At 47.8% G+C, this 27344-nt stretch overlaps 1 protein-coding gene across 3 annotated transcripts in view; it reads right to left on the reverse strand.

The window, feature by feature from the left end:
• ETV6 (ETS variant transcription factor 6) overlaps positions 1-27344 on the reverse strand; it is a 148531-nt gene that overhangs the window by 15028 nt on the left and 106159 nt on the right. For all 3 annotated transcript variants that reach the window (XM_064142300.1, XM_064142299.1, XM_064142301.1), the window contains exons 3-5: positions 21787-21951; positions 17319-17453; positions 11145-11687 (exon numbers count right to left, since the gene is read on the reverse strand). In XM_064142300.1, the coding sequence (XP_063998370.1) occupies positions 11145-11687; positions 17319-17453; positions 21787-21951 (843 nt within the window). The remainder of the gene's footprint in view (positions 1-11144; positions 11688-17318; positions 17454-21786; positions 21952-27344) is intronic.

Raw genomic sequence — 27344 nt, forward strand, 5'->3', positions numbered from 1 at the left:
TCACACTTTAAAAGGGAGAGAGTCAGGGCTAGTAGCTGAATTGTTTGAGCATGTTGCAATTTCCTGCCTTTTGGCTAGAATAAGCTTACTTAGAAAGTAACTTTCTCTGGAGGACAAGAAAACATCATTTCCCCCTAACACATCCAATTGAAGTGGGAAGGTGCAGCAGTGTGGCAGGCTCCTGAAAGCTGAGCTTCCCATCTTCAGCCACCTTCTCAGCTGTACTGTGTAACTGGCTGGGAATGAGGGCAAACTCTGCCTTCAAATGGAAAGGCACAGCCGCAGCTTTCTGCCCGCACTTAATGCTTCTAGAGCAGGCTTTACAGTTATGCACCAGGTAGTAATAAGGTGTGCAGTACTTGGCTGGCTCTGTGTCCCATAAACACTGCCTTATATGTGCAAGAAGCAGCAGTTTCCTACTCCTGCTAGTAACAGCCATGGATTGTACAGTCCCCAGGTTGGCAGAGCAGAAGCCTTTGGTGATGCCTGCCCACTCAGTCTCCTGGATGCTGCTGGGCTGAAAGGGTTGACCTTAGGCGCAGCAAAAAAAGGACAGCTGCACAGTCCTGGAGAGGGTGGGAGACAGAAGAGAGTGGTTGGGGTTTCAGTAGGAAGAAATCTCTCCCAAAACATCAGCTGCTGACTTTAAACCCTTCCAGTAACAGCCTCCTTGCTCTAGTTTTAACCCCTGCTTTCAGGTGGCAGAAGCACCCAAGCTTCATCCGCTCCTCTTTGGCACAGTAAAATTTCTCTTCTCTGGCTGAAAAGCTGTTTGCTGCCTGCATTTGCAGCATTGCTTGGTAATGCTGCAAACAAGGGGAGGCAGTAATAAATTGTCATTATAAATCCCTTGTGACAGTCAGACACTGTGTGTCAAATATCCTTCTGAATCCATAGGCAAAACCTTCCCCACAGGCAGCAAACCTGGCACATAAATATTTCCTAGTGGCTACATAATAGCAGTACATCCATCCCTTGCAACTCGAAGTGCATCCTGGGCTGCAGCAAAAGCAGTGTGGCCAACAGATGGAGAGAGAGGATTCTACCACTCTGCTCTGGTGAGACCTCAGCTGCAGTGCTGCATCTACCTCTGGAGCCCTCAACACACCTGATGGAGCAGGTCCAGAGGAGGGCCACAATGATAATCAGGGAGCTGGAGCACCTCTGCTATGAGAACAGGATGGAGTTCAGCCTGGAGAAGGCTCCAGGCAGACCTAAGAGCAGCCTGCCAGTAGCTGAAGCGAGCTGCAAGAAGGCTGCAGAGGGACTGTTTGCAAAGGCCTGCAGAAACAGAACGAGGGCACTGTTTTGGAACGAGAGAAGAGCAGGTTTAGATTGGATGTGAGGAGCAAGTTCTGCACCATGAGGGTGGTGGACACTGCAACCGATTGCCCAGAGAGGTAGCTGAGGCCTGGAGATCTTCAAGGTGAGGCTGGACAAGGCTCTGAGCAACCTCATCTAGTGAAGGGTGTCCCTGCTGGCAGGGTTGAACTAGATGACCTTTGGAAGTGTCTTCCAACTCAAACCATTCTACGATTCTATGACCTTGGGTTCTTAGTCTTTTGACAGCTGTCCAGTCATTATGAATGCTCTAGAATCACTTGGCCATGGCAGGCACTAGCCTGGCACTCTCGATGCTGCAGTAGTGACAGTCTTGTCTCTGTGCTCCCTTAGACTAAGTCATGCACAGGCATGCACATGCTGAAGGCCTCTTTGGTTTGGAAGACAACGTTGTCTTGCACGGCAGTATTTCCTACACACAACAGAGAGCTCTCTGGTTTAAGTGATGCCCTCAGGGCACAGCAGTGCTGATCCTCTCTCTCTTCACCACAGAGAAGTTTCAGGGGACCCACCCACATTGTTCACTACAGAAAATGCACTGGGTCTGGCATCATGATGGCTGACTTGGACACTAACATGACTTCAGGGAGCAGCACTGTCAGAGTATCCCACTCTGACACCAGCTTAGGCCCTACCCCATGCTGAGTAGGTTAGCCTGAAATTTCCCCCAGCATGATATCATCTGAGTGAAATGGTTCTGTCATTTCTACCAGCTGAGGAGCTCTCCCAAGCTCAGGCCTGCTTATTTTCCAAGGTGACTTGTGCTTAGGTTGCATTTGTGTGCAGTGAAGCAAGCAAAAGCTGTTCACAACTGAGACTGATGAAGAGAGCTTCTCTAAAGTTGTCTGCTGCTCTGGTTTCCATAAACAAACCTGAACTGTGGTTAGGATAGCTAACAAGGTGATGCTCATGCTATCAAAATGATGAACTGGTCAAAATCAGGTTGTCTGCAGGTGCTGTGAGAAGGTCATGACCTCCCTTTCTCCTCCTGCTTCCCTTGTGCTGGCTCTTTGTAAGATTTCACTGTGAGCTGATTTAAATCACTTAAATAAAAGACAAAAACCCTGCAGAAAACACCAGCTTGCTTTCTGCTGTAGGAGAGCTGAGTCTGCTTGCCAGAAGATCTGCTGAATGTTGCAGCCAGCACAAAGACATTGGCAAGACTACACTGGCAGAGAAGGTGAGGGGAGGGAAGAAAGAAAGACATGCTTAGAAGGTCCCATGAACCCTCAGCCTGTGGTCATCATCCCCCTTGCTGGAGAGGATCAGTAAGTCTCAGAGAAGACAATGCTACTTGTTTCAGCCAGAACCAGCAAATCACTAAGGTGACTGGAAAACAACTCATGAGTTCTGATTTAGGCTTGCCATGGAGGTGAACTCCAACTGCAGTTTAACCACATCCTATACAGTGCAACAGGCACAGCTTTCTGGATCACCCAAGTGGACCTTGGAGCTGTCTGGCTGGCACATGAAGCTCATCAGGCTGGCTGGTACTGTTGTTTGTTAGAGGAGTATAGTGAGAACAACTCAGTGAGAACTTGCTCCCCTCAAATGGAGGGAAATAAAACACAGCTGGTACAAAGGAGAGAGAGGACATATGGCTGGACCTTATCAAATCAGCTCTTCTGTTCTTGCTGAAAGCCTTTTCCATGGTAAAATAAATACTGGGAAAAAACTGACAGCACACTAAGACAGAAGGGCATGCTGCAGTAGGATTACTGCTGCATAGAGACACAACCCATCCTCAGTAGCTACCTAATACCATGGCACACTTATTTGAGCAGACAAAATGAAGCCAAAAAAGTAGCCAAGTCTCAAGTAGTTAAATGGCACTGAGGATTGGGGAGGAACATCCTGAGATGGAAGCACTCCTGCTCATCCCTGTATGCTGATCCCTGTCCAGGTTACTGACAGAAAGATGCTGGCTGCTGTGGGAAGCAGGATGGTAAGCTGGTACAGTACAGCCAATGTTTCTATGTGGAGAAACCTCTTGACAGACAACTGTTTGTTCAGCTCAGTAAATTCAAGCTGGGGCTGAGGAGAGAGGTTGCCAGATGGCACAATACAGCAGTTGTGCACCGCTTCTGCCTCGTACCCAGCACCGAGTGTGAGAGCAGGAACCTGAGGCTGTCATCCTGCAAACAGTTGTGCTGTGAGCTTGCAAAAGTAACATAGCAAGATGAGGCCAAGCTCTGTCTTTGGCAATAAAATCTTGTCAGGAGAAGAAGGATCCAAAGGGTTCTTATCCCTCGTGTAGTTGTAGAAAAGAGCACTCAAATCACAAAGAATATGTGAACAGCTTGATAGAAGGAGAATTTGCAGGCTGAAGTCTTAAAGCTGAAGTATGAAATAATGTCTGAGTTTTTTCGCTCTGTTCTCCCATTCCATCCTCCAGTCTCCACTAAACAGGCAGCTACCTCCAGTGTTAGCAAAGTGGTGTTCTTTTCCTGTTCTACCACAATGCTAGAGAGCACTCTTCCAGCTATCTCACTAGGGAAAACTGCCTCTGATCCTCCTGTGATTTTCACAGAATCACAGAACCATCGAGGCTGAAAAGACCTCTGAGATCATCAAGTCCAGCCTATAAACTAACACCACAACATCAGCTAAACCATGCCACCAAGTGCCACATCCAGTCTTTTCTTAAAGATCTCCAGGGATGGTGACTCCACCACCTCCCTGGGCAGTCCATTCCAGTGCCTAATCACCCTTTCTGTGAGGAAGTGCTTCCCACCTAAACCTCTTCTCACAGCTTCGGACCATGTCCTGTCACAAGTTGCCTGGGAGAAGAGCCTGACCTCCACCTGAGTGCAGCTTCCCTTCAGGTAGTGGTAGAGAGTGATAAGGTCCCCTCTAAGTCTCCTCTTCTCCAGGCTGAACAACTCCAGCTCCCTCAGCATCTCATCAGCAGACTTCCCCTCCAGCCCCCCCCCAGTCTCATCACTCTCCTCCTGCACCTCAATATCCTGCTTGAAGTGAGGGGCCCAGAGCTGCACACAGTGCTCAAGGTGAGGCCTCACCAGTGCTGAGTACAGGAGCAAAATTGCAACCCTAGTCCTGCTGGCCACATTATTCCTGATGCAGGCCAAGATGTCATTGGCCTTCAGTGCCACCTGGGCACATTGCTGGGTCACCTTCAGCTGGCTGTCACCCAGCACTCCCAGGTCCCTCTCTACCAGGCTGCTCTCCAGCCACTCATGCCCCAGTCTGTAGTGCTGCATGGGGTTATTGTGGCCAAAGTGCAGGAGTCTGCACTTTGTCCTGTTGAATCTCATCCCATTTTCCTCAGTCTATTGACCCAGCCTGTCCAGATCCCTCTGCAGCATCTTCCTGCCCTCCAGAAGATCAACTTTCCCTCTCAACTCGCTCTTATCTGCACATATACTGACAGTAGACTTGATCCCCTCCTCCAGGTCATCAGTAAAGATGTTGATTGGAACTGGGCCCAGTACTGATCTCTGGGGTCACCACTGGTCACCGGACACCAACTGGATGCAGCACCATTCACAGCCACTTTCTGTGCCTAATCACCCAGGCAGTTTTTAATGCAGTGATGAGTGCACCTGTCCAAGCCATGGGCTGCCAGCTTTGCCGGGAGAATGCTGTGGGAGACCGTCAAAGGCTTTGCTGAAGTCTAGGTAGACCACATCCACAGCCTTGCCCACATCTACTAGGCAGGTCACTCAGGTTGGTTGGGCAGGACCTTCCTTTCCTGCAGGTTGGCTGGGCCTGATTCCCTGGTTTTCTTGGTTTTTCTTCCCTCGCCTCAGCCTGAAGCAAGTGTGCAATCCCCAGGGAAAGCAAGGGGCACGTTTTCATTCACAGGTAGTTTCTTAACAAGGTGCTTAACATGGGGCTGACCCCAGCGAAGACTGAGGGTGCCTTGAGCACACTTCATGTCTGCCTAGCCATGGCATGTGGGTGCTGCATTACAGCAATGTAAAAGGCTCACTCTGCTAACCTCTCCTTTTCCCTCCCCTGCAAGTTATGAGAAGCAAAGAAGTTTTTCAAATGAAAGGGCAGGAGAATCCCTCAGCCTGTTCCCTTTCCAACAAGAAACAACTAAACTGCCATCCCTACAGAGCTATAAGACCTCTCTGTGCTCACAGCTAACACACAGCCTACGCCCAGCCTAAGTGCTGTTTGTAGCTGTTAGTAGAACATGAGTCACTCATCGCTGATGCACTCCTAACAGGGGCAGCATTTTCCAGTCTCAGCTGTCAGATTGTTTTTATTAACAGGTTGCTTACATACATGCAGGGTTCATGCCACAAGCCTGTACTCTTCCATGGGTAGCAGGCTGAGGGGCCTGAGGCAAGCCAGAAGCCAGGCTAGAGTTAGATTTCTTCCATGGCTTTGGCAGGGTAAGAACCTTGCCTGTCTTCATTCCAATAGCAGTCAGTAGCTCTGTGGTTCAAACCTTTGAGCAGTTTAAACATTACCTGGGTTCTCCTCAGGCTTCTGAAGGGGAAGAAACAAATCAGGAGCTCATAAAGTCAGATAGAGCCCAGTTGCTACGGGAACCCAGCTGATAAGAACAGTTAGCAGGCCACAGCCATAAGACTCACCTGCCTGTAGACTTCCCCCCAACCCAGAGCAAAACAGGATCCAAAGCGATGGCAGGGTGGGGCAGGCAGGGCATAGCAACACCATCCTTCTAGCTGTGTGCTGGAACAGGAGAGGGCTGCAGCAGACACACACAGAGTGAACCTGGAGCTTCATGGGCTTTACTGGGTCCCAACTCCAGAAGGCCCCTGCGGGGGAGGTCCAGCAGCACCCAGCACTGCTCTACAGCACTTTGCATTTCACACCTACACATCTGTTTGGTTAGCATCTGTACTGGGTAATGCTCAGGTAAAAGAGGTTGTTGTACCCAAAGTTCCAGTGCCAGCACTAAGTTGTGCAGCAGTGAAGAAGCCTTTCAGTCCCAGAGAGCTAGCAGAGAAAAGGACACTGGGAGCTGGATCCCAGGAACCTGCTCAGCAATGTATTTCCCCTGACAAGAAGCATCCTGAAATGTATCAGTGAGTTCTAAGTGATTGAATCAAAACTTGGGTGTCAAGGTTTGCAAAGAGAGACGACAGAAATGAAGCTCTCGGAATAAAACCACAGAATCAGATTTGGAGAGATACAGGAAAGAAATTGCAGAAGCAGATACAGCAACCTTGAATTTTCCCCCAGCCCAAAACTAAATCTAGGCTCTCCAGTGCTCCAGTCCTCCTCCCCCAGTGCCTCTGCCATCTACAGGCCTAAACACAAGCCACTGGAGACCCCTAAAGAGGCCTGCTGCTTACATGTTTTGTCCCATAAAGTGGCTCCTGCTTGACACAGGGCAGGAGGGAGAGGAAAGGAGAACGAGCTGGCCTTGCCCTGAGTTTATAAAGAGATAGCAGAATTATGGGATTGAGTAGCAGTCTTCTAGTCCCCAGAAGATGTTTTTTTTTAACTCTATAGTTCTCAACCTGGGACATTCCACCCCTTATCCAATCCCATCATTCCTGCTCGTCACACTACTCATCTAACTAGAAACAGACCCTCTGTAGAGTGAACAGTGCCATCCAAATCCTGCATCTTTTTGGTGCTGTTCTTCAAACCCATCTGTCACTCACATCCTGGATACAATTCTTCTCATCAAATGGGACTTCTCAGATGACATCACCTATCTGAAAGAAGTGAGATGATCCTTGCTGTCTGAGTGACTTAGCCACACCATTTCTGGTGTATCCACAAGTAGATTCAAGTCTGCCTTTGGATCATAACAACACAATCATAGAATCATTAAGGTTGGAAAAGAACTTCAAGATCTTAGAGTGCAACCATCACCCAACTCCCATGATCACTAAGCCATCTCCTGAGGCACCACATCTACAGCTTAACACCTCCAGGGATGGTAACTCCACCACTTCCCTTGGCAGCCTGTTCCAACCCCTCACTACTCTTACTAAAGAAGTTTCTTCTCACATCCAACCTAAACTTCTCCCGGCACAATTTAAACTCATTTCCTCTTGTCCTGTCACTGGTTACCTGGGAGAAGAGACCAACACCAGCTTCACTCCAACCTCCTTTCAGGTAGCTGTAGAGAGCAATAAGATCTCCCCTCCACATTCTCTTCTCCACACTGAACAACCCCAGCTCCCTCAGCCTCTCCTCACATGATGCTCTCCAAATCTCTCCCCAGCCTCACTGCTGTTCTGTGGACACCCTCCAGGACCTCAATGACCTCTAGTGCTGACAAATCTGCAGACAAGACTCATGCATATCGTCCTGAGAAGAGAGTTCAACACCATTCTAAAAACCCACTCCAGCCATTGATGAATAATAGCTGGCCATTAACAAGCAACATAAAGATACTTCATGTCTCCTGCTTTGCTAGAAAAGCATAAAATGGCCTTAGAGGAAAAGAGAACAAGACCTTCAAGCTGAAATTCCTCGGTATAAAAGGCAAAGTGCTTTATCAGTAAAACTAATATTCTGAGAAACCATATTACATTAAAAGGTAGGAAAGATTAGTCAAGTCAGTGAGCAGAGGTTATTATTTTGTCTGATTGGAAGCCCAGAACTCCTGAAAACAGTATTTGTAGACAGCAGCAAGCACAAGCCTTGGTTTCTTTCTCAGCACCAAGTCACTGCATGCTTAATTCAAAATAAGGCTCTGGTAAACAGGTTTATGAGGCTGGGATGGTTCTTCCATCCAGGAAGAATTCCTTCTACAGTTTAAAATCCTAAAGCTGGGAAGAGAATACATTTTGGAGAACAGCCCAATGTTTCACTCAGCAGCCCACAGGACTTCCTGGGTAGCTGTTCCTCATTGCTATCTCCCCTGGAAATCACCTGCTCTCTCCTCACCAGCCTGATCAGGATGTGGCTAGCAGGTCTAGAGAGGTGCTTCTGCCCCTTTACTCTGCACTGGTGAGGCCACATCTGGAATACTGTGTCCAGTTCTGGGCCCCTCAGTTCAAGAAGGACCTCAGGGAACTGCTTGAGAGAGTCCAACACAGAGCCACAAAGCTGCTGAAGGCAGTGGAACATCTCCCTGTGAGGACAGGCTGAGGGAGCTGGGGCTCTTGAGCTCGAAGCAGAGGAGCCTAAAGGCTGCCCTCATTCATGCTGATAAAGATGTGCAGGGCAGTGTGGGGAGGACAGGGTCAGGCTCTGCTCAAGGATGTCCAATGACAGGACAAGGAATAATGGGGGCAAGCTGGAGCAGAGGAGATGCCACAGAAACAGAAGGGAAAATATTCTCCCTGTGAGCGTGCCAGAGCCTTGGAGCAGGCTGCCCAGAGAGGTTGTGTAGTTTCCTCTGGAGACAATCAAACCCCCCTGGATGTGCTCCTGTGTGACCTGCCCTGGGTGATCTTGCTTTGGCAGGGAGGTTGGACTGGATGATCTCCGGAGGTCCCTTCAAATCCCTACCATTCTGTGATCCTGTACTAATTACTTGGCTCTGGCACTGGAATATTGGCAAATCTTTTCATTACCCATTCCTCATCCATGAGACAGAACTAATGGCAGTGATTTTAAGAAGCTCTCTTTAATTGATGTGCATTTGCAGTTCAAGTGCTAAGTGGTCTGATTTTCTCAAATCTATTGACAAGCCACTGACAGTCAAAAGCCTCCTGGTTATCTATAGCAGTGTTGGTGGAGATAATCACTGCCAGGTGGGAAAGAGATCTATGCTGACATAAAAAAAGAAAGGACCTTAAAATGACATCTCCTAATAGTGAATTGGAGATGGTGAAATGGGTGGGAAACAGGTCTGGATTTGAACTCAGTGCTGTTGAGCTCAGTCGCACTGGTGAAGTTGGCTGTCTACATGTTTGGTGGTAATCCAGGTTTTGTCACCTTTAAATGGCTGTGAGCTCTTTATAGGGTCCAGCTATGATTCAGGAGCTATCACGACCCAAGCAGAACAGCACCAGCCTGTGCCAGTGCAGCAAGTGAGGCTTGTGGGCACTTACAAGTAGAGGATAAGGGACACTGATGGAAGAACAGTGGCAAATTCAGTTCAGCCTGGAGAAGAGAAGCCTCCGAGGAGACCTTATTGTGGCCTTCCAGTATCTGAAGGGAGTCTACAAGAAAGCTGGTGAGAAACATTTTAGGGTGTCAGGTAGTGATAGGACTACCAGCTGTGCAAGCCCCTAATCTGTGGCCAGAAAGCACTGCCCTCATCTGAACTGAATGTCTTAGTACACTTTGGGTCTTTTTGGCATGGTATATACTTCAACCGCTCTTTAAGATGACCCACTCATGCTGGTGGGTCGAAGGAACACAAGACCACAGGTGAAAGCAGCTAAGTATGCAAATACAGCCTGAGTCTAGCACTCCCAACTGCTACACACTTGCCAAGCAACTGTCCTAGGCTCAAATACCCACAGAGTTAGGTTCTGGTGTCCTGCAAACTACAGAGATGGCAAGGACACAGGAGTACCAGTTACTGGGCCATTGTCATGGACCCAGTGCACAGAAACCAGGGGTTCCCAAGCCTGTAAGAAAAACACCTGGGCTTAAATCAGAAAGATAACATCACCATCTCCTCTCCAGATTCCTTCCTGTGTTCTTTTCAGTTCAGGCTTCACTCTTAGAGAATCTTTCCCTCAGAAAAACAAGACTGAAGAAGCTCCCTGATCTTCCAGTAGCATTTTATGGGCAGATCTACAGTGATGCAACCAGTAAAGCATCTTCTGTGCCATGACATTTATGCCTTTGCTTGCTGGGAGTAGGAAATGAAACCCAAAAGGAGGCATACAAATGGTAGGAGGGCAAAAACGTCACAATGTGCATGCCCGTAGCCCATCTCTCTCATGTGAAAGGACCATGGCCCCTGTGCTTGGTACTGACCTAGATGGTGAGATGTGTAGCTTTTGAATTCAAGGTGCTATGTCTGAAGAAAACAGAAACTCTTGCTCATCAAGGCTAAGGCAGAAACAAATTTCAGGTACTAAGCACAAAACAGGCCAAGATGGACATGTGTGGCACCCTTCAGAAGCTGAAGTCTCACCTTAGCTTACTGCTGACACAGATGCATGGGATGGGCCTGGGTGTGGTGTGCATTTACATCTCTCAAGAGAAATTGGTTTCTGGGGCAATTCCAGCATATTCCTGAAGTTGGATTCCCTTTCTCTTCCCCCCTCTCCCTGTCTATTTATAGCTCCCTTTCAAGCACAACCCCCCATTTTCTGTAGCCTCAGCTTCCTGACTCAGCTGCTGTGATGTCAGCTATTTACGATAATGAAGATGAGACAATGCCTGTGGTTTGTGTGTGACAAAGGCAACCTTGTTTCTGTAAGAAGGGACAATCCTGGTGTGAGAAGCACAGGGAAGCCTCCTTCAAAGTAGGACTCAGAGGTGGAATTTCTTTAGTCCCACCATCCCCAGGATAGTGACCTTGACACGGTGTTACCTTAAAAGAAAAGTAGGTTTTTTTTGCTTTCCATAAGACTGGACTCCCAATTTGAATGCACCTCTCAGGAAAGTACCTCTCTTGCAGGACAAGGCTTTGGAGATCCTTATCTTGGGTGGATTGCTTGTGGACAAGGAGGCACTGAGCATCAAGACACAAACATTTTAGCACTCATTATGCATTCTGTGGTCGCAAGCAAGTCACTTCTGCACCTCTGCCTGCCTCTCACGAAACTGCTTTACGCACATTTAACTGTCTGAACCACACGAGAGCTGAAACCTGCAGAGTGCCAGTAAACTCCTGAGGTCACAGAGCAGCGGAAGGAAGCATGGAGTTGGCCATGCACGACACAGTTATGAATGAAGAGCATCAACTTTGGTGTAGCCTAGAGAATGCCACTTACCTGCTATTCTTCCAATTGGCATGGTGTGGTCCTCAGGAGAAGATACAGACACCATGATGTGGTTCATATAGGCTAACTCTTCTCGGTGGGACAGGTTGATTGGCTTCACATCCCTGTGCAGCCCATCCTCAGAAAACCTTGGTGGCTTGAAATCGGAGTGCCTGGGGTTCAGTATCAAGGGATGCATGATGGGGCTGGGCATCAGCTGGATAACCCTGGTGTTCTCCTGGCGAGGGCTGGAGGGCTTCTGAAGCACCTCAGGAGGAGGTGGGCAGTGGTTGTTTTCTATGGGGGACACTGAGAGAGGATAGGACTCCTGGTGGTTGTTCTCTTGCTGATACCTTGTTCCTGGCATCCTGTCAGCTGGGGAGAGGTGGCGGATACTGTTGTCCATAGGGGACTTCAGTGGATGCTGATCGGGGTCTGGTGATGGACGGTGATTGTTGGTGATGGGTGACCTAGAACGATGCAACAGTTCAATGGTTGGGGGGTTGTGGTGGACTGTTTCTGTGGATGGTCTTGAAGGTCTCTGGACAAAGCTATCTGTGGAGAAAAAAAAACAAACCACAAAAAATACATATTGTCTGTGTTGTTTGTGATCATGGAGTAGGGTCTGACTGTCAAACCGGGCGCTGGGCTTACTGGATACCCAGCCTCAACCCCACCTTGAATACTGCGCCCAGCTCTGGTGTCCACAGCGTAAGAAGGAGCACTTCTGCTATGAGGACAGGTTGAGGGAGCTGGGGTTGGTCAGCCTGGAGAGGGGAAGACTCTGGGGGGAACTTATTGCTGCCTTCCAGTACCTGAAGGAATCCTCCAGGAAGGCTGCAGAGGAACTTTTCCTGAGGGTGTCTAGAGACAGGACATGGGGGAATGGTTTGAAGCTGAGGGAGAGCAGGGTCAGACTGCATCTTAGGAAGGAGTTCTTCAGTGTGAGAGTGGTGAGACTCTGGAATAGGCTGCCCAGGGAGGCTGTGGCTGCCTCCTGCCTGGGGCTACTGAACACTAGGTTGGATGAGGCCTTGAGCAGCTGAGTCTAGTGGAGAGGTGTCCCTGCCCATAGTGAGGAGGCCAGAGGGGATGAGCTTTGAGGTCCCTTCCAACCCAAGCCATTCTGTGATTTACTTTTATTCCATGTTTAAGAGCATGTAACATGTTCAGAAGGGTATGTTCCCCTTAATGTCTTTGGCCTGTGCAGTCTACTGATGGGTTGCCCCATACCTGCATGTACATTTCTGCATCAGGAGGATTTCTAGTATCACTTTTGCAGGAGCACATTTCCCCAGCTGTGATCCCTTACAGCAGAGCTAAGACAAATCACAGCTCTGGGTCAGTGTCTTTAAGTACCAACAATTTGCCCACAAAAGGAATTGCTTGACACAAACAGTGCAAACTTCCAGCTTAGCTCAGGCCATTGATTTGGACTTGGGAAATTACCAACAAAGAGGAAAATACCCGCAGAGAGCAGTGACTATCAGGTGTTTATCTGAAAAAGAAAGATCAAATTTCTGTTTGTTGAGAGCCTGAGATGATAAGAGAAGAAAACTCCTGGGTCCATGTCAACAAGTGACACAAGGGCTGCCTGTTTGTGGCTGCCTGTTTGCTCACTCCATTTGCTCGGATTCTCTTGCTCTCCTGTCAAGGCACTGACACTTGCTAAAGATCCTGTGCAGGAGAAGACCCAGGGACTGACCTGGAACCCAGGCAGGCATCAAGAGAGGGATCAGCGCTTGCTCAGGGAAAGGCCTGGACAGAAAATGCTCTAGTCCCGAGAAAATATAGTGGCAGGCAGTGACAATCCTTTTGCCTACTCAAGATGCCAAGTCTACAGCAAACCAGGCAGGAACTAACTGGCTCCAGAGCTCTTCTTTCACACACCTGTGCTCCCAGAAAAATGCATCGGTAGAGCTGTTTAAGGTACTTACAATGAAACAGCTAGAAGATGTAGAACTCCAGAGCTAAGGTACTTACAATGAAACAGCTAGAAGATGTAGAACTCCAGAGCTAAGGTACTTACAATGAAACAGCTAGAAGATGTAGAACTCCAGAGCTAAGGTACTTACAATGAAACAGCTAGAAGATGTAGAACTCCAGAGCTATGGCTTGTTCTTGCTAAAACCCAAACAGTTTCAAATGCAGTGTGGCCAGCTAACGTGGGAGAGCCCAAATGATGTGAAGACCAAAGAGGCATTAATTTACCAGCTGTACCTGCTTTTGTGGCTCTTTCCCCTTAAAGTCTCCTTTCTCTGCCACAACAGGAAAAAACAACCAACTCCCCAGGTTTACTGTGTGTCCTATCTTCTATATGCCATCCACCCTCATCACTGTACAGACACATGCTCTGTGCTCATTCTTGGCCTGTAAATATAGACCAGAATCTTCTATCCTCTGTCTTACTTAAAGTGCCCTGGCTGTGTGGAGCAATATCCTGAAAGCAGAAGGGAATGCCCTGCTGTGCTTTACACCAAGCTCCCTGTAAACATTAGTTAGTTCTGTCAAGGTCTAAGCAGAACCTATCTATCTGCTCCCAAACTACGGTGATCCTGAACCAGGACAGGATGGAGAGAAGGTAGGGACCAAGGAACTCTTTTAAAAGCAGCAAGAGGAAAAAGCATGAATGGATAGACACCAGTGTTCACTTCCCTCCAAGAGCTTTCTCTTTAGGTAATTAACTAAAGAATACCCTAATGACTGAAGTTGCTGTTTACCATGAAACAATTCAGTCTCAGCTCCACTGCCATGAATGACCCTGAACAGAATAAAATCCTCATCACATTAATTCCCTGGCACATCCAATGACTGTAAGCGAAGCACATATGGTTTAGCATTTCCTGCAGAAACAGATCCACATGATCAGTCTGGCTCTTTATTCTGAGTGACCAACACTCTTTTCTTGAAGGGAAGGCTGTGAAACGGAATTCAGCTCCCAGGAAAACTGGACCTGTCTGATCCATATAGGGCTGGGTGGGGCTGAGAGTGAGCAATTGCCAGTGTGACAGTCACAACAATTGGCACTCTTTGCTTGCCCATAAAAGCAGTGCAGGGAATGACAGTGCAAGCTTCCTATATGGCATCCCATCAAATGACTCAGTGCTGAGTCAGAAGGACCACTGGAGATGTAGGTCATTCGCTCTGCATTGCTTATCCCTCTGCAGAGACAGAGACTGATGCCAGCAGGGCAGATTCCAAGCCAGTGCATCCTGAAGATCTCCTGAACTGCTATCAGTTAACTGATTTCCAGTAGTCAAACACACTTTGACTAGCTACACCAGATGTCAAGGTTGGTATCATGTAATTATGGGTTAAATACCTTAAAAGCATTTAGAAGCAGGATCACAGGTTTGAAATCTATTGAGAAACAGGCAAGAGAGCTGGTAGGAGAAAAGGGAGAAAGATCACTGGAGTCAGGAGAGATCCTAACAGAGATCCATTGCTTATGAACTTCAGCCACTCAAAACTGCCAAAGTAACACCTGAGTTAGGCAGGGTTAAACTCTACTTCTCACATTCTTTCTCCTTTTTCACTAAGCTGCAGTCTGCTGAGGGAAGATGGTAGACTTCAATGCGCTGGATTCTGCCAAGTGACTGGGACAGGAAGGAGAAAGGAGGAATGCCACAGTACGTAAATGACTAAATTCCTCCGCTTGTAACTTCTTGGCAGAGGTTTTCTGATTGCTCAGAGCACTGTGGCAGGCAAGCTGTAGTTTCTTCTACTCCTTTAGCAGTTGCCCCTCACAGCAAAGCAAGAGTTAATTTATATTATTATAAAGTTTTGAGTAGCAGTAGAGAGTTCTGTAAGTAAAAGCAGTACTGCCATCAGCAGCCACAGCATTGGCAGGAAGAGAGCAAAGTTCTTTCTGAATCATCCTTTGCTCTGACAGGAGTTGGACTGGATTGCAGGGAACTTTTAAGTGACACAGATGAAACCGACTCAACCTCCCTGTGAAACACTCTCTGAGCAAAAGCTGCCCCCTGTCTTTGCTGCTGGGGTGTCTGGGAGGGCAGCTGGCATTTCTCTGTGAGATTTGGAAAGGGGATGCTTATGCATGAATGCCAAGCTTCAGGAATAAATGGTCTCTAGGAAGTGCCTATTGTAGTACACCAGGCAACATTTGCCAGTTCAACTTCAGCCTGACCTGCAGCAGCCTCTTCTAATCTGCAACATTTACACATCTGTGTGGAAACACTTCAGCGTGTCCTTATCCCACCTTCTGCTGTCCTGCTTCTGGCTCAGTCTCAGGGGTTTTGCTGGTGCATTTGGTTCTGTCCTGCTCAGCTTGGCCACGGGCAACTTGGACAGGTCTGACAGCACCTCTTAACCTTCCCTTGCAATCCCAGCATTGAATCTTGAAATAATTTGTGCACCTTTTCTCTAGTTAGCAGGGATTAGGGTGATACCTTCAGTCACTTCTGTTCTCTTCCCCTGTTTACCTGAGAATAGAATAACACTACTTTTGCCTAGATTTTTTTTTTCATTGAAAAAACTAATTCTGCACAATGCTGTTATGGAAAGGACATTTTAAAATGCTTGGGCTCTTAATTTTTCTGTTAGTGAAGAAAACCAGAAAGTATTTTGAGTAGGCTTTCTTTTTCAAAGTAAATAAAACCTCAGCCTTCCATGGAAGGAAGCAGACTTAAACATTTTGATCTGTACTAATAATGAGGAGAAGCAGCCCAAATCTGCAGTTCCACAAACATACCTGTTCTTTCTTACCACCTCTGTCTGGCATGCTATGTATGGCCACTACCAGGAGGCTAGACGGAGTCCAGCGGAGGGCTAGGAGCATGATTAGGGGACTGGAGGGCATGGCTGACGAGGAGAGGCTGAAGGACCTGGGGCTGTTTAGTCTGGAGAAGAGAAGACTTAGAGGAGATTTGATAAATGTTTATAAGTATCTGAAGGCTGGCCAGGGGGGGACAGGCTCTGCTCACTGCTCCCTAGGATAGGACAAGGAGCAATGGGTGTAAGTTGCAGCACAAGAGGTTCCGCCTCAACACAAGGGGGAACTTCTTTACTGTAAGGGTCCCAGAGCACTGGAACAGGCTCCCCAGTGAGGCTGTGGAGTCTCCTTCTCTGGAGCCTTTGAAGGCCTGTCTGGATGTGTTCCTCTGTGATCTGTGTTAGATAGTATTGTCCTGCTCTGGCAGAGGGGTTGGACTCAATGACCTCCTTGGATCCCTTCCAACCCCTAACATCCTGTGATCCTGTGAGGCTGAGAACAATCTAAGCTGATAGTAAAAATGAGAGAAAACCTGCAGTAAAAACCACCTCCTCAAGAGCTAAGCAACACGATGGGCTCAGTGCTGGAATCTCTGGCATTCTGCAGTGACTGAAGTGACTTTAAGTTAGACATTCCTTCTTCCTTGCTCTGCAAACAAGTGCATCTCCAGGACACTGAAAGTCCATGCAGCATCTCTGCCTGCCTAATTGTGAGTGAGGAAAAGTGAATCCGTGGAGACACTTAACCTTCTTGGTATTCTTTTAAACTCCACACAGGCTTTGGAAACAGGACAACATAATGGCAGGTAAGTGGAAGATGGACAGGGGACTCCCTCTCTATACTAAATGATTGTTCTAAAGCTATGGAGACAAATGGAAGAGAGTAGTTTTATTCAAGTAAATTGGGAGCAAGAAATTCAGGCTGGATGCGGGGTGGGTTGAGAGCAGCTCTGAAGAAAGAGACTTGAGGGTACTGATTGCTAATAAAGGTGTCTAGCAATATGACAGGGTGAGGGAATGGTATGAAGTTGAGGAAGAACAGAGTTAGACTGGATCTTAGGAACAAGTTCTTCAGTAGGAGGGTGGTGAGACTGCAACAGGCTGCCCAGGAAGGCTGTGGCTGCCTCCTCCCTGGAAGTGTTCAAGGCCAGGTTGCACGAGGCCTTGAGAAGCTAAAACTAGTTGAGAGGTGTCCCTGGCCATGGTGGGGTAGGTTGGAGTAGCTGGGCTTTGAGGTCCCTTCTAAATGTAAGCCATTCTAAAATTCTGTGATGAACACAGGAGACCATAGAGAGCAAATAAAATGTGATCTAGGGAGATCTTTCATCATTTATAGTTATCAGGACCTGAGCCATTCTGTCATTCTATGGTTCTCTGAAGAAAATGACATCATGCCTCACAGCTCTACCCTACTTGCCTCCACAAGGGCAGCTTCTCTAAAAACAAGATAGTTACCTTCATCATGGTTCTGGTGTAATACAGCCTCTGTCTGAGAATGGATGGAGTTCCCAGGGTGGAAGAACGGTGTGAAGAGCATACGAGGTTTTCTTTGCTTTACGATGTGCTGAAGGAGTTCATACAAAACATCACCTGGAAAGCACACAGCAGGAAAAAGGAAATGAAAACCTACACACTGCTGATAAGAGTCACATAGCCATCTGATGCAGGCATTCAGAGCTCCTGGGTGCTCTGAGCCCAAAATGCTTACAGTAAAATCCCACATTGGCTTCTTTCGCAAGGTTCTTCCATGAATGGAAAACAAAAAGCAAAAGCAAAGCCTCACAGGATACCTTTGTGTGTGACTGGAAAAGTGAGAGGACATGGCATGGCCTTTCTTGCTCTAATGCAGAGGTTTTTTTCCAGGCTATGACTGTCCATTCAAGAGCTCCCAACATTTACAAGTGGTTACTTCAGTGTCCTACCTTATCATAGCCTCAGGTTTTAGATAGCTGCATTAGGACACAGAAATCTTACAAAACAGAGCCCAGGGCTGATACAATGAGTTGCTTAGAGCAAAGTCCATACTTTACTTTAGCTGCTGAACAGTTTAGGCATCATGGAGAGAGAGACAGAAGTGCTGTAAAGTCACTTCATGCAACAACCGATGTCTGAAGGCCAGTGGCAGTCTGCCATTAAGAAACTCCATTCCAGCAAATCCACTCTCACTTTTGACAACCTACTTTGGAATGGACTCAAGGACTCTAAAAGGATTGAGAGATTTTAGGATCCTGACCAAACTTGCTGTGCTAACAACTCCTGGAAGTACTCAAGTGCTACAGATGCCTTAGGAACTTCTGTCCATCACTTCTGGTGTCACAGCTTGGACTGAAAAGCCCAGCTAGGATCCCAAAGCTGGTTATTTCTAGATGTTGGAATCTGTATGGACTATGGATATGATGCAGACTAAGGAGCAAAATGCAGCAGACTTGGTGCTCTGGATGGGCAAATAAACCATGTGAGGTACTAGTTTATCACTGCAGAACTTCCTGCACCAAGCTGACAGTCTTGCATGAAGTGACCCAGGTGCCTGGTTCCTTGGGGGCTGCAGATGGGCTGCTCCTCTCTTCCCATTTCCTGGCCCCAGAAGTGCTGTGTCTTTCCTCGTTGGTATATGTCACCACCACACCCAGAAAATCAAGGAACTGCTTATTTTGTGTCTTTTTATGTATCACATTTGGTACTGAAGCCCCTCTACAACATCTACATCATACAGGTAGAATCAGAGAGGCCCCAGAGCTCAGCTACTCCAACCTCCCTACCTGGGCAGGGAAGCCTCTCAACTAGACTTGCCTGATCAAAGCCTCATCCAGCCTGACCCAGAACCTCCCTGGGCAGCCTACTCCAGAGTCTCACCACCCTCCTACTCACAGACTTCTTGCTAAGATCCAGTCTGACCCTGTTCTCTCTCAGCTTCAAACCATTCCCCCTTGTCCTCTCTCTAGACACCCTCAGGAAAAGTCCCTCTGCAGCCTTCCTGGAGGAGCCCTTCAGCTACTGGAAGGCAGCTTGAAAGTCCCCCCAGAGTCTTCTCTTCTCCAGGCTGAACAACCCCAGCTCCCTCAGCCGACCCTCACAGCAGAGGTGTTTCAGCCCTTGGATTATCTTTGTGGCCTCCTCTAGACTCACTCCAGCAGCTCTGTGTCTTTCTTATGCTGGGGACCAGAACTGGAGGCAGGATGGGAGGTGAGGTCTCAGCAGAGCAGTGTCAAGGGGCAGAATCCCCTCTCTTGTCTTGCTGCCCACACTCCTCTGACTGCAACCCAGCACAGGGCTGCCTTCTGGGCTGCATGAGGGTACTGCTGGCTCATGGGGAGCTTCTCAGCAACCAACACCCCCAAGTCTCTTTCTTCAGAGCTGCTGTCAACCCACTCTACACCTAGCCTGGATTTGTGCCTGGCACTGGCCTGACCCAGCTGCAGGACCCTGCACATTCTATCTGCTGTAACTGGTTGCACATGGCCAAGTGAGATGCACCACACAGGATAGGAATTCTCTGATCTTTTGAACTCCGTGTACAAGCTTTTGTTTGTCTCTGCTCACAGTGGCACAGGCTGCAGCAATCCCAGATTATCTGAAAAGAGCCCAGTGAAGCTGCAGTTAGGAACCCATGCATTTTCTGATTGAGTTTTCTCTCAGAAGTTTTTCCAGCAGCTGTTGTTGTTAGACTGTAAACCTTACAACATTTATCCTTTGTCTTTGTACACTTCCAGGGCTCTACAGCTCTATCTGTTAGTGTCTTAGTGTGAAACAGTCAAAGCTATTCTGCTTTCCAGAGCTCAGCTTCCTTTATTTTTACCATCCTGGCTGCTCTTAACTGTCTCAGCAGTGGCTTCAGGGCATTTTTAAGAGATGATTGCAATACCCAAAACACTAATTAAAAACAAAGCCTCGAGTACCCAGTTACCTTTGCCATGTTCAGTACCTGAAAGGCTAAAAAGTGATTTTACCATATCATTTGCATCTTTGAATGCAAAAGTGGCATAATCGCAGCCAGTGCTGTAATACTCCCAGCTCTAAGGTAGAAAATTTGTACCTCGTTTGGTTTGGCCTGACAAACTGGTGAAAATGTTTGTAAAGCTGGCTGGCTTTTTGTACCTGATAAAACAGTTCTGTTTCTTCAACCACCCACGTGCTGCAATGCTAGTCAGGAAAGTGAGAAGCATTTTTCATGGTCTCCTTTCCCTGCTGACTCCCAGCCCTAAAGAGAAGCACAGGTGTGGGGCTGTGAGCCCAATTTATTGTAAGGAGCACTGTGTGGAGTGGATAGAGTTCTCCTGGTTTAAAGAGGAGGGGAAAGGACAAAGCTTTTATGTAGCTACAACCTTGAAATCAACTCAGTGCCTCTGTGGCAAACATCATTCTGTACTTCTTCTATGTCATATATGGTTCATTTCTGGGAAATGTCCCTTTACCTTAGTCATCTAAGTTTTTAGCAACTGACTCAGATATCCTCTTAAAGGTTTATTATCAGTGGGGAATACCTAGAGAGAAGGGGGGAAAAAGTGAGGGGGGAAGCCTTTCCTTTGGTTGCTTCATTCCAAATTTAGGTAAATAAGAGCTTAACCTTCTGCATGCAAGCCAAAGGCTTCCCTCTGGGAATGCTCTAGTTGCAGCCTACAAACATTTGAATCCTGCTCATTTCAAGTGTCCTCACAGCAGACAGAGCAGGGGCATCACTTGTTGGCAGCGGGGCACTGGGGTGGTAAGGGCAGCTGCACTCAGATACATAAAGGTGTCCTTTACAGTCCTTGCCCACATCCTCACTTTCAATACTCCTCTAGCCATAAGCAGGGCTCATTTTTTAATGTAATGATTCAAAGCCACATACCAGAAATAAAAGCTATTTCCAGGCATCACTTGTCACTGCTGTATTACACTGCCAATAGATGCTCACGTGTGGCACACAATATTAGTCCCATGTTTGAAGCACAGTGCTTAAAAATCTTGGTGTACACCAAACAAGTCCCAGTTGCTGAGGCAGATTCTGCAGGAGGATGGTTCTAGGGGGTGTTCAAGGCAGTCACCAAGCAGCTTGGTGCAGAGTCAGTGCCACAGCTTATTTATCAGCTGGATCCAAGTGGTACCAGCTGTGCTTCTGTACCTAGTGAGCCTTGCACTTGGAAGCCTCCTCACAGCAGTTCTGTCACCACTGGGTCCAGACTCTTTGCTCACCTGTGCTGACTGAGTTACAGCCTTTATTTTTACCAGGAGTACCTGGTCACAAAGGAACTCACAACTGACGTTCGGTTAAACATCTCTGACAAAGGAGGGCAGAGGCTTACTTTGACTGTAAAACTGGAGCAGACAGACCGCAGGGGATAGAAACACAGGCAACAGACACACTTCTAAATCTCCTTTGTGAATAAATGAAGACATAATTTGAGCAATAGGCAGACTGATTCACACACCTGTCTGTGCTCTGTCTTGGGCTGGACTCCAGCACATAAGAGAATATGGGAAAGTAATGCAAAGCCCACGGGGGCTGTTAAATAGAGGAAAGGTACCCCAGGGAGGAGTTTTGCAATCGCTTTCAGCAGCACGTCAGCCAAGCCAACTGCGAGGCAAAATGCTAATATGGGACTCTTAAAGAGGCTGGAGCACTTGATTAACTTGCTGCTGTAGCTGGGGCTGTGGAAGATAAGCTTTGCAGGGAAGAGCTGCAAGTCACACAGTGCTGCCACAGAAGCAGGGAGTTTTAGCTGCAGAAAGGTTGCTTGTTTGGGCTTGAATTTGCCTACAGCTCAGGTGTACCAGGACTTCATTCCCTTCTTGTCCTTGCCTCTTACAAGTGTTTCTGTACCCAGCTTCCTCCCCTTGTCCAGCCAACCAAAACAAATGTGACTATTTTCTCCTCTGACCCTCTTCAGGTTTCGTGGCATCTTTCTGTCTCCTTCCAATCACAGCTCCTGTGAACAACCCTCACCTGAATGAGGAGACCTGTATCGAAAGTCCTCTTTGGTGAGGAGCAGCAGAGCTTTGCCATTCATCTCGAAACTGCCGCTCTCAATCGGCCGCAAGGAGAACTCTGTCTCCGCCCACTTGAGCCACTGTGTCACATCGTCCCTGCTCCAGTAAATGGGCTGCAAACCTGTGGCAGGAGAAAACAGTGATCCTGTTACCAAACTGAGACGAGGCATGGGAAAACTGGCAGCTAGCAGTGACTCCCCCTTTGTCCCCTCAGCACCACGTGCGAAGTCTCGGAGGAAGGAGTAGAAGAGGAGCATCACACTGGCACTGAATTGCTTTAGGCACTGGACTGTGAAATACTTCATTAGTTTAGGCACTTTGGTTTCCTGGTGACATGTGAAAGACACAAGAACTGGAAAAAGCTTCTAGGATATTCTTTCATTACAGATTTCTACTGAAATGGGACTTTCCTCCAGCTGCTCCTTCTGGGGTGCAGAAGAAGTAGGAGGCCAAAGTCCTTGGCTCCATCCACACTTAGTGAGTGTCCTTTCACTGCAAGAACTGTGCCCATGCTTCCCTCCAGGTGGCTGGGGTCTGCAAAGAGGGGATGCTAGACACAACCTCTGTTGACTGGTGATCAGTGCAGGTATAGTTAAGCAAGGTGTGCTCAGACCTCAGATTTTGTTGCACCTCACTGGAGGTCAAAACAAGCACTGAGACTGCGGCATCTTTAGCACTGCTTTAGCTTGTGGCTCCTGTGCAGTGAGAACATCATAGCAATGCCTTCTGCCCAGGGAAGGGTGGTATGCCATTTGGTAGCAAAACAGCAGTTGTGCTTGGTCTGGCCAGAGTTTCCAGGGCCTCAAGGAGAATCATAAATTCACAGAATGGTTTGGGTCAGAAGGGACTTCTGACAGTCATCTAGTCCAACACTACTGCAGTCAGCAGGGACAAGGTCCACTAGAGCAGGTTGCCCAGAGCCTTGTCAAGCCTGACCATGAGTATCTCCAGGGATGTGGCCTCAACCACCTCCCTGGGCAACCTGTGCCAGTGTTCCACCACCCTCATGGTAAAGGGTATCCAGCGCTCCCTTTCTCCCAGTCAGCCTGTACAGTACACACAGTCTAAACTACTGTGTTAATCCACAGGGGCCCAACCATGTTACCATCAAGTCAAAGACCTTTTGCCCAGTACCTTCACTAGGCCCAGGCAGAGAGGCTTGGGAGGTGACACAATTCAGTACCTGTTTCACAGACAAATTTAAACCAGCTCTCTTCCCCTGGAGAGGAAGCAGCACAGTGAAGAGCTTTTTATACCCAGGTAGAGAGATTATCTCTGGTCCACTGGGAGATAAAGAGCTTTCCTTCCTTTTCCCTCCGAGATGAGTCATTGTTTGACTTGCTACAATGTGTTGCACAGAAATGAAAGCTTCACGCTGTGCCTAGAACATAAAATTTGCTGTATCTGATCAGATCTCTGGTACAGAGCCTCTGGCATGGGCTAATGCCTCACACTTCAGAGAAAGATGAACCTCCCTTCCTCATACTCCACCTGGCTGATTGTATGCTGCACATGGGAAGAAATTTCCTCCCTGGCATGCCAAGCTCTGAGCTCTGATTACTCTCCTCCTGCAAGCACTAAAAGAAACCTGGGAGAGCTGCACTGTGCTGTCTTAGTTTTTCACTTGTTTTTCTGTTCTAGCAGAAGGTCCCATGCAGTCAGTTGCACTCTGCTGCTGTGCCAGATTCCTAGACAGTGGCTTTGGGACTTTCCAAAGCTGCACACAGAACTAAATCTCAGCTGGAGAAGGAACTGAGATGGAGCCTGAGAAAGAGTTAGAGCTGGCCTTAGGAAGAGATGTCTGCATAGCTTTCAGCTGCCCCTGTAGCACTGTTACGTAACCACACAGAGACATGAAGTAGCATTTATCTGTTGGTGAAGGACTGCAATTCTCTCCCTCCCTACTGAATTAAGGTCTGCTGAGCGAGGTCAGAGTTTTCTGCAGGACCCTTCTTTTTCAGGGGACTGGGCTGAGGTGTTGATCTGCTCAGAGACACAGCAAGTGTCATCCCAAATGCTAGTGTGAGGTTCCTCTCCTGCTGAACGCGGCGCTGTTCACAGGCCACTGCTGGGCAGCATGCACAAGCACACCGACTGCAGCTCAGAGAGCAAGAAGTCAGGTGTGATGCAGCTAGACCACAGCGTATGAAAGAGTTCAGAACACCACCCCAGGAGTGGTTGAAATAGTTTTGCATCACTTCTTCTGCCTCTCCCTTTGCCATGCAAGTAATGAACTTCCCAGAGGAGCACTGCCATGTGGAAATCTAATGGACTTCTGATGTGGACTTCACAACCTGAAGCACAAAACAAAACAGTAGTGGAAAAATCAGGGCAACACAGACAGAGCTCTATGATAACTTGCCATGAGGTGCTTGCTCCAGAAAAGATAACAGTATAATAAACAAGGGCCTCCCTGTACAAACACAGAGCAACATTTCCTCATGTGCTGCTAATAGGGCACTTTTGCCTTCCACTCAGCTCATACAAAAGCACCATGGCTGAAGAGAGGTTTAGATCCGTCAGCACTAGATCCAGAACAGCCAAATAAGCCACACAGCCCAAGACAAGCCACTTGTGCTGTGCTGGCAAACCTGACACCGGCCCAGTGTGTCACACTGCAAAGCAGATCCCTGCTGAGTTTCAGCAGCACCTCCAAAGCTTGTGAGAAAAGTTCTAGAGCCGTATGGCCTCTCTCAACTCTCATAAAACTCTGAGGCCTTGAGCAACTGAGTCAAGTTGAGCAAAGTCCCTGGCCATGGCAGGGTGGTTGGAGTAGCTGGTCTCTGAGGTCCCTTCCAGTCTGAGCCATTCTGTGATTCTATGACCCAGGGCTTCTAGTTAGTGAGAATCAGCAAGCAGTCCTTCTAAGTCAGTCTGGCTGCCACTAAAATCAGTGGGTGCATGTGCCACATCTCTCCACCTGCACAGTGATACTATAATTAAATCATTACATCTTGTTTGGAAGACAAAGTTCCATTAAATGAGTTACCTCCTTTTCCCTCTGCCTCTTCTCTCATCTCCTGCCCTCCCTGCCCTGCTATTTTCCTGGGAAGTTAGTTTCTTAAAAAAAACAGGACCACAGAATGTTAGGGGTTGGAGGGGACCTTTGAAGATCATCTAGTCCAATTCCCCTGCTAGAACAGAATCACCTAGATCCCATCTCTAGTTGCCTGTCTCCACTGCATGCCCATCTGCTTTGTAAGCCTGAAGCACATCAGCCCCATGCGGCTTTTCTGCAGGCACAGGCTGGTGCTGCCGAAGTGCTTCAGAAACTGCCATACAAAAACAATTATTTCACGTGCAGTACAGCATTGAATAAACTTGGATCCCACCTTCTTTGCCCTTTCTTAAGAAGAAGCAGTTGGCTCTGTGAAAACAAGGGCACCAGAGGGTTGGCTTTGCAGCTGAAGGATTTCACAGCACAGCATCCACAGCTATCAGTAGGTCCTGAAAATGCTTTCCTATACTCTCCATGAAAGAAAAAAAACTAATCCTGCTTAGACAGGTTTTCTTTTTTGGATGTTGTTTTTCTTTTCCTCTCTCTATCTTCTCTTTTATTGTCATGCTCATGGTGAAGGAAAATGGGCTCTTCTTATCTCCTCAGTTTTAGTCTCTGTGAAAGCTAACAGTGTTGTCTTCAACTAACAAAGATACTGACCAGGTTGAAAACAGTGAGGAAAATCAGTGCTGGGATAGAAAATGGGGGGACAAGAGTTTTGCCTACTGAACCAGCTGTTGAAAGGCTCTGCTGCTTTCACTGTGTGTGGATCAGATATAGGGTATGTTGCCTTTCTCCCAGTACTCAGTGTCATCACAGACTTCAGAGAATGAATTTTGACCTAATAGAGCTAGCTCCACTGGCTGAAGTCTGGCAAGCATCCCCAACCTAATCTTCCCATCCATGTAATGTAAAAATAAACAACAACAAACACTTCTTGAACCCAGTAGCTGAAAGCAGCTCAGACCAATGCCAGCCATCAGACTCTGGCTTTGTGACACTCAGCATATTCTTTAGGCTGTATCCTGTCAGCTTCCAAGCACCACCTCCAGCAGAGTGAAATACAAGAATTTATAGACACCTTTGGGATGTGACAGTCTCACATTCATGCTCACCTCTCTAATGCTGCAGGCTGCAGCAGTGATGCCTTAAGAGATCACCTACTTGTTTTGGTTATTCCCCATCCCAAGTCCTGTTTCTAGCACCTGTTACACTACAGCTACTAAATGGTGAGTGATCAATTTTCCAGGGCACAAGCTGATAGCCATCTGGGCTGCAAAAGAAAACCACTCTCCCTTCCTGTCTCTTCCTGGGCAGCCAAACCAAGAACAATGAAGAAGGGTCAGTGGGGTAATTCACACCTGCTTCTGTAAGTCCAGCTGTTTACTTATGTCCATGCAGTTGCACACACACAGCAGAGTGCATTGATCTGGTGACAGGACAAGGGGGAATGGTTTGAAGCTGAAGAAGAGCAGGGCTAGACTGGATCTTCGGAAGAAGTTCATCAGTAGGAGGGTGGTGAGACTCTGGAATAGGCTGCCCAGGGAGGTTGTGGCTGCTTCCTGCCTGGGAGCGTTGAAGGCCAGGTTGCATGAGATGTTGAGAAACCAAGTCTAGCTAAGAGATGTCCCTGCCCATAGTGGGGAGGTTGGAGGAATTGATCTCTGAGGTCCCTTCCAACCTGAGCCATTCTAGGACGGTGTCTAGAGTTGACTCCTTTTGATAGTGAGCCCCACAGGAAACTTAAGCATGGTCAGGCTTTGAGGCTGGAAAAGCAGAGTGCTCTGCTCACCTAGTATAACCTTTTGCAGATAAAACTACACAGGCAGCAACATTTGTATCTGACCACAAACATCTGGTGGGGTTACAGCTTTGGTTTTCTGAAGAGAAGTGGCTGATCTTGAATCTTGCAGAGTCCCCTGTGCAGCACCTCCTTCTTGGCTTTGGAAGACAAGAGTAAGTGCTTCGCAGTACAGTGTACGTAACAGACACAGCAAACCCATTAAGTATAGTGCACTGTGGGCTGTTTTCACCTTGACTCATTGTGGAACACTCTGAAGACACAAATCTGATACAAAGTGTGGTGATGCACAGCACCCCCCAGAGCTGTTGCTCCATTTTAGTTTCACTATGAGGATGGAGCCATGCAAGAAGCAGGCAGGACAGAAACAGCATTCACAGCAAGTGCCATCCAGCTTCTTGTTCCACTTACGCAGGGCACACCATCTGTACAGCACGATGAAGAGGCAAGTAAAGAGCAAAGACAGAGCTCTCATTTACTCCCCCTTTTTACAAGGCAGGCAGGATTGGTTTTGCTGGGCAAAGGGGCCAATGTGTGCAAACTGGGAGCTGGTTTCCTAACAGCCAGGGACAAATAATGGAACTGTTTGGACTGGAAAAAAACCTTCAAGATCATTGATTCCCACCACTATGTGTAAAACTCTACCCAGTCTAGTGCTAAACCATGTCCCCTGGCACCACATCCACTTGTCTTTTGAACACCTCCAGGCAGGGCG

This window comes from Pogoniulus pusillus, chromosome 4 (genome assembly GCF_015220805.1).
Source record: "Pogoniulus pusillus isolate bPogPus1 chromosome 4, bPogPus1.pri, whole genome shotgun sequence".
NCBI classification, from domain to species: Eukaryota; Metazoa; Chordata; class Aves; order Piciformes; family Lybiidae; genus Pogoniulus; species Pogoniulus pusillus.